At 47.1% G+C, this 7500-nt stretch overlaps 1 protein-coding gene across 1 annotated transcript.

Moving 5' to 3' along the window:
• Positions 1 to 2350: 2350 nt before the first annotated feature.
• nad5 (NADH dehydrogenase subunit 5) lies at positions 2351 to 3997 on the bottom strand (one part of a trans-spliced gene, as the record gives it). Coding sequence (YP_010833720.1) covers positions 2351 to 2488; positions 3603 to 3997 — 533 coding nt within the window.
• Positions 3998 to 7500: the final 3503 nt, after the last annotated feature.

Genomic DNA, 7500 nt, shown 5'->3' with positions numbered 1-7500 from the left:
GCAATTGAATTGAGAAGGTTTTCCGCAGTTGACCGGGAAAGGCTGGGGGGCTGATTCCACCGATGAAAGAAGCCAGGCTACATAAGACTCTCTAGGAATGGACAGAAGAGGCTACGGGATTCGCACACTAGCAGGGCCAATCAGCGAGACTTTGACAACAAGACTCAACTGCGGAATTGACTGAATAGGACACGAGCGGGTACTTTCAAGCCTATGTGACCAATGCACTTATGCTGCCTTCACTCAAACACTTTCAAAGAAGCAAGGGGAAGGAGCGAAGCTGCTTTACCGAGTTTACGAGGGGAAGGGGAAGAGTTTTTGAAATCGATTCACTAAGCTAGCTTCACTCTTAAACTACTTGAACTAGAGGAGCGGTACGAGCTACCTACTCTACTAATAGGCTTACTACAAAAGAAAGGAAGGCTATTTGAGATCCTTTTTCAAGGCTCAAGTACTCAGACCCATAAGACCGATTAAGGAAGACCCATTAAGTAAGGAAGGGGAACTAATTCCAGATATCGATTAACTGCTTGCCAACCGAGACCTAGACCGACGGATTGACCTGTTGACCAGGCAGGAATACCCATACTAATTGCGACAGGAGAGATCGATCGAGTTGAACAGACAGCTCGCGATTGAGAGACTTTCCAGTTGACAGAAGAGCGATTGCAAGAGATAGGGGAAAAAAGACAGATGGCGCACAGATTGACTTATTGCTGCCTATCGACCTCTGCAGCAGCCTTTGACTAAGGAAGGAAAGAGTGAGTTACTTACCGCAGGGAAAGAACGACAGAGTCACTGACCGACCAAAGAGATGGAAGGCACGCATGACAAGAGAAGGGGGTGACGGAACGACAACTGGCAGGATTTAGTGAGACCTACCAGAGAGAAGGCAAGATAGACTGACCCACAATAGCTATTCCTATCTCATACCGTTACTACCTCTCGTGTCCCTTTACCCTTTTAGGCAAGAAAGACTAGAGCAACAGCACTACTGCAAGCTATAAAGGGAAGTCCTGAGCTACCGCTCCCTCATACCAGGGATATCACTAGTGAAGCCTTACCTTCAGTTAAAGATTAAAAAAAAAAGTACACACCACGGGGATGACCCCTCCTGAGACTTATGGTGATGTCTTCTATGTTCTGATCTCAGCCCGGGTCCTTGTACGCTGAAGCTGTCAAGTCCATACGAGGATACCGTTTCACTCGGTGGACAGTCGAATGATCAAAGCGAAATGCTTTAGGCAGGCATCTTTTGAGCATGTTCAGCTTCAAAAATTCCTGGAGTCCTACGGCATTCTCACAGAAAGAAAACATGGCTAGTAGATAACTATTTTGTTATTGTAGAAAGCAATCAGTTCTTCCGATCTTGTTCGGGCTTGGAAAGGTTTCCTTTATCAATTCCAGAAGTGGAGGAGCTGTTATCTATGTAATTGAAGAAGCTGTAGAAGAGCACCACCACGGTTCAGGTCCCGACACATGGGGGATTAATTCAGCAGCAAGGATCGTGAATCAAGGGAAGGGAAGAATGTTACCAGAATTTTGAAGTCACCCCCGACCGAGACCTAGATGGCAACCTAACCTAGTACGTCATAATTGAGAAAGGGAACACCCCCCCAGAGCCAGAACACAGGCGCCGACCTCCAAGCTTTTCATGAGCACCAGCACAAGTGAATAAGAGAGGATCACGTCTCCGAAGGTGGCGGTATCACCGTCTACAGGTCGAGTCACGAAATCGAAAGTGCAAATACTCGACGCCGTGAATCAAGAAATTCGGGTGATAGACGAAGGCCTTGGTCCATCGGTGCCTTAGGGGCAATCATCCGCGCCAGTGTATAAAAAGACATTTGAAATTATTACAGTAGCGAGGAGAGCTTATGGACAAAAAATGAGGATTCCGGCGGCTTTTGCCACTTATGATCAGTGTTCACAAGAGCAAGACGGTTCAATGTCTTACAATGTTCAAGCAGCATTCTTGTCGGAAGGATTTTTTAGGAGGCCCGGACACCTACCGAACATCCCTGAAGGATGGAACAACATGATGAAGAAGCCACAAAGAAAGAAGAGGGAAGGTATGGAGGAAAATCTGGGAAGAGAACAAGGAGATCTCTGAAAAGGGAAGGCAAGGAAGTAGTAGTCGAAATGTTGAAGAGGAGACAACCCGCTCTTGAACTTAAGACTATGCGCGTCGCGTGCTCGATCTAGCAATCTTGGGCAATTGTTTTGATGAACTCTCACTAAACTAAAAAAGAAAGAAGAGAAAGAACTTGGAGTTGGCGCCTACATAACAGGTTGCTTGCTTACCAAGCCATCCTGGCAAGCTCCTCCAGTTCTATTATTATTCTTGACTTTACTTATTATTATAAAAACGACTCACTATCAAAATGAAAGACGATCGATTATCTACCCAAGAAGATAGAGAGTCCCACATACGAGAAAAGGTCACAAATAGAGTTAAACCAAGTAACATTGCAAAGGCATAATGATAGTAGGGTCGGGATATCCCCGCCCTCCGAACCGGACGTGAAGGTCTCCCCTCATCCGGCTCTCTGCAGGGGAATCTCCACTCACTGCTTCCCCTAATATCCTCCCTTTACCACATCATGGGGGTTTACAGGAGATCCCAGAGGCTCGCTCGGAAAGGCTGCTATACCATACCTTTTGACTCAACTCGACCGACTCTAGTAGTCACTAGACTCACTATAGTAGTCCGTCCGGCTGCTCTTGCTGAAATCATTACTCTTAATTCTCCCGTGCTCTAGCAATTGCGCTCCCTAGACCACTACCATGTAGTTAGGTAGGGACAATCAATCCGTAGTGACGGGAATCTAGGAATGAATGGGGATCCCTATCAATAGAAAAATGAAGAATATTTAGAGTTTTCTCCCTTTCTCTCACTCAATAGATGTATCTGGTCTGATACGGCTTAGTAAAGCAATACGAGACGATGGAATGCAATGGGATGGATGGTAGAGGGCTGCCTGCGCCCAAAAGCGATGATTCACTTGTCCCCTTGTCCATAGGGACCTCGTGGCATACAACCGAAACGACTCCCACTAGATAGCCGCCCCTTTCTCTCTTTTTACAGCCTCGTGGACGGACGAAAGAAGGGAAGTTACAGAACGGGGCTGTGAAGGCTCGCGAAGTAGACAGCAAACAACAGCTTTTCAGCCCCCTAACCTTGTATATGTATATTATTCTAGCGCTAGCCTAGCGCGCCCCTTTCTCTAATAAGAAGGTCAGCTTTGAAGCTGGCAGCTCTGCTATACTATACTAGTTGTAGGGCGGCGGGAGCTTTAATAATTGAATATCAAGTAAAGGGGACTCTATCATGATCTTACGAATCTAAAGATCTCAAAATAGAAGAACGAGCTCTTTTGCTCGCCCCTATCTCTAAAGGGGCGTAAGCACTTCACTTGATAGGGGATGGGATTCATTCACTTGCATTACTGCTAGCACTACAAAAAGCTCCGGTCTTAACGCCCTTACTACTGCTGTGCAGCCTTTCCTCGGGTTCGTAGAGTCGGGTTTCCCGTTTACCCACAACGGAGGAGCCGCCCCCACCAGGCAGGCGGCCACGGGTCATAACGCACTCTTCGCACAACAAATCCACTTTGAAGTTGACTTATTCGCTCGGCCAATCGTCGGAATGTGTACGAGATACCATAGGGGCCCAATATCTCAATAGCACCTTTGTCTAAAGCTTCGAATGAGACTTCATATCCGAAACGCAGGAACGATCTGACTAGAAAGTCATTCAAAACTTGATCGAAGAACCAGCGTTTATTGAAGAAGCTATAGAGTCGATTACAAAAAGTACTAGTTTGAAAGGCTCGTTGGAATTGATCCGCTACGGGATTTACATTATACGCAACAGAAGCACCTGAAGTACTAAACAGAATAGGTATTAGTTTGGTAATGGTTGGAGCGGCAAACTCGGATTCGGCAAGAATCTCATTTTTTGGTAGTACGAAGGGGGAATTGGCCCAAAAATTGGATAGGGGTCAAGACGCAGTCGGGCGCCGGCGGCTGACTCAAGTGCCCCCCGAACCGCGCGAAATGGTCGCCTATTACACGGCTCACTAACTCTGCCTGGGGTGGGGGTACCTATTATTCGTCGGCGGTCCGGCGCACCCCTACTCACTTAAAGGATGCTGCTTAATTACGAAGGAAATTCTTTCTTCATCGTGAGAGTTCCCTTTCGTTAAGTGCATCGAGCCAGGAGTGGACATCATCATCATCTGCAGACAAATCCAGATCCTGTTTCATCATTAGCTTAGCTAAAGTGGAATAGTATGACAGGCTTTCCGGAAAATGAAACGAAACCCGCTTTCTCGATATGAAAAACATGCGCTCAAAAAGACCTCCTACACCCCCCTCGCCAAGTGATCGAGTTTAGTCAGAATTTGCTCTAGAAGTTGCTCCCGCTCCGGACTTACTTCCTGGAAAGATAGGATTGGGCAATTCCGCCGGTTCTGGAGCTGACCTTATTATTATTCAAAGGGTAAAGGGCTTTTTTTTATAGAGGTTGAGTAAGGGGGGCGGAGCTTGAGGCTTCTCAGCCGCAGGAACAGGGAACGAATCCTCCAAAAATGGAATGAGTTCGCAATGACTACCACAATCAAGCCGCCCCCTCATCACTTACCGCTGCTATTTTTTCTTGGGGGGAGTTCACAATGTTTTTTCTGGCGTTCCATTGATGAAGAGGTGACCTCGTGCTCTTCAAGAAATGAAGGCAAAGGCCCCCCGAGCCCGAGTTTACCGGGGATCTTAGAGGGGCACCCAATCAAGGCCGCCACCCTCGCCCTTTAGAGATAGGGGCGCAACAAAAAGTCTTCAAAAAAAGGCGCCGGAGGCCTCAAACTCATCCGGAGTTGGAGAATGAAAAAAAAAACTTTCTCAACAAGAATGCATCAACAAAACTGCCCTTCCATATAGATCGTCGTCGCATGAACTTTGTCAAGAAATTCCGGGACTTCCTATTGATCTTGATTAGTTCCAGCTTGTTGAGAGTTCTCTTTTCTTTCTAGACCGGACCCTTTTTTAGACCGTCTCCTGAAACACCTGCTTATCCCGCATGTGCTTTCGGAGCCCCCCACTCATTCAATCACTTGCTTGTGATTGCAGCCATTCCCCGAAAAGGGAGAGACGAGGGAATCGTCTGCTCCCGTTTATGTGACGAACCGAACAACCATCGTTAGGTCCCGAATTCTGCGAACCACCGGATCCAGACCAAGATCTGATCTCCATTACGTGGTACGATATATCGATCCGAAGAACTGACTTTCAGTTGTAAGTCATCCATTCTGCTCCTATCTAAAGTGATGCTAGGTTGCTTCACCTTCACCCTTCACAAAGACAGGTGCAGGTGCGCTTCGCTCGGCCACATGATGAACATGTTTTGAGCTAACTGCATGTCGAGCGCTTAAGCGGAGCTTGTGGTCACTCGTTCCTCGCTTGCTTGTTCCAATCCTAGTAAAGAGCCTCAGATCCGATTCTACACTACATATGATATTCCATTCCGGCCCTTACTAGCTCTTCGCTTGGTTGTACAAAGAGCATGCCCGAGGGGGCTACTACGCTCACCGCGCACTTGCATCACCACCAGAGCTTCGCTACCGCTTCGCCCAGCTCCTACGCCTACCACGAACGTCGAATCATCACGTGGCTGCTAAAGCAAGCTAAGCTTCACACGGCCGCCAAAAGACCCTCTCACGGCCGAAGGATCCGCAACACGTTGGAGAGCTTTTAGATCCAGCCCTAAAACGCCCATTCTCAACGAGTTCCGAAGTGATCCTCATTCTCACCGCTGCCTTCTTAAGCCGAAAGAAAGCCGGGCAAGAATCTCGGTAGTACGAAGGGGAAGCAGAATCGTATCTGGCAGTGGTTCTTCGGATCGATCACAGATTCTCGGCCCCGTCGTTTGGCTTCCACTCCAGTTGACCTCTCTTGTTCTCCTCCCCCTTACACAACCGGGTGGAGGACTCATGTAAACTTCTTCCTGTAGGTCCCCGTTCAGGAAGGCATTTGGAACATCTAATTGGAACAGAGGCCAATCTCGATTCGCTGCAATAGAGAGCAGGAGACGAACAGACTTCATCTTGGCTACCGGGGTGGGGTAAATAAAGGCTTCCTCGTAATCGAGACCATATGTTTGAGTCAAGCCTTTAGCTACTAGCTGTACCGACCTTTTCCTCCTTTCTCCCATAAAGCTTCCCTTCACCCAGTCCCATATCCAATTAGTAGAGATCGAGATGGGGAGACTCAAAATAATACAAATGCGCATTTCCTCTCTGAATCGAGAGGTATCAGATCGAAGTAACATAAGTCATGTATTCTAATTGAAGTGATTTCCGGGAGAACAAAGTGGATTGTTGAGCCAATTCTAGCATGAGAGGACCAATGAGACAGAACACTGTTGGATGCATTCCTTCGCTAGCAGGGCTGAAGCCCATCTCAATTGATGAGTCTTCGGTCAGTAATCTCGTACTCTCGACCGGCTCGAACCACTACGTTATCCATGTTCCGGCTCATTCGTATGCTCATCCTATTCATGCCACCAGAACCTGTAATAAACCATCATTTCAAACCATCCTGTTACAGGGAATCTTTGGATATCAGTTCGAAGGGAGCGCCGAACACCGAAAGTGAAGTTGCTCCTACCTACAGGAGCATCCGCCTTTTTTCGGGGGATCGGGAAGAGGAAATCAGGTGTGAGGTCTGAGGTCAACGGTAATATGTCACCCTGCTTTAATGAGAGTACTCTTTCCATTAGGAGCTTCGCCCAGCTGAGCTAGGCTACTTCCCTAATGAAACTAATCAAGTATAAAGGTAAGAACCTTTAATAAATAATATAAATAGAGTATAAAATTTAGTTAGCAAGCATTGGCGATAAACAATTTTATTTATTAATAGATCGATTCGGTCGATTCTTCTTAGGCTGATGAGAATAGGCTCAGGCTCTGTACGGCCATTTTAGTCTTTTTTTATGGCGCGAATCCTGTTAAGCGTTAGATAAATTCCGGTCTTAAGCAGCCAATTTTTCCTAGTATAGTCGTCAATCAGTTGGATTACCATTCCATTATTTGTTCTGGGGCTCCTCCACTAGTATAAGGTATGCTTCGGCCTCCCGATCCGAGAGGGACGCGACGCGAGATGATGATGGGTCAACCGCGACTGGCGCAGCTGGTGGAACTGCTGCTTTCGCTCGGTGAATAAGAATAAGTCCTCAAATTGTTCTTTGGATAAACGACTGGATTTTGATCTTCTACTTCATTCCTATCTGCTTCGTGGATTAAGCGGTGGTGGTGCCTCTCCCACTGCTTATTGGTGGGTTCGAATATGGCACAGGAGTTGCTGACTTCATTCAGGTGGACACTGCAATTAGGGCTCGATCGAATATCCAAGAGATGACTTGTATACCAACTGTACTGCAGCTAGCTCAAAAGCGGATGGATCAACAATGGTAACTCAAACAGGCTCCGAAGGAGTATAGCTTTG

Source organism: Momordica charantia, mitochondrion, assembly GCF_013281855.1.
Source record: "Momordica charantia mitochondrion, complete genome".
NCBI lineage: Eukaryota > Viridiplantae > Streptophyta > Magnoliopsida > Cucurbitales > Cucurbitaceae > Momordica > Momordica charantia.
This window is presented reverse-complemented; position numbering and strand designations above follow the sequence as displayed.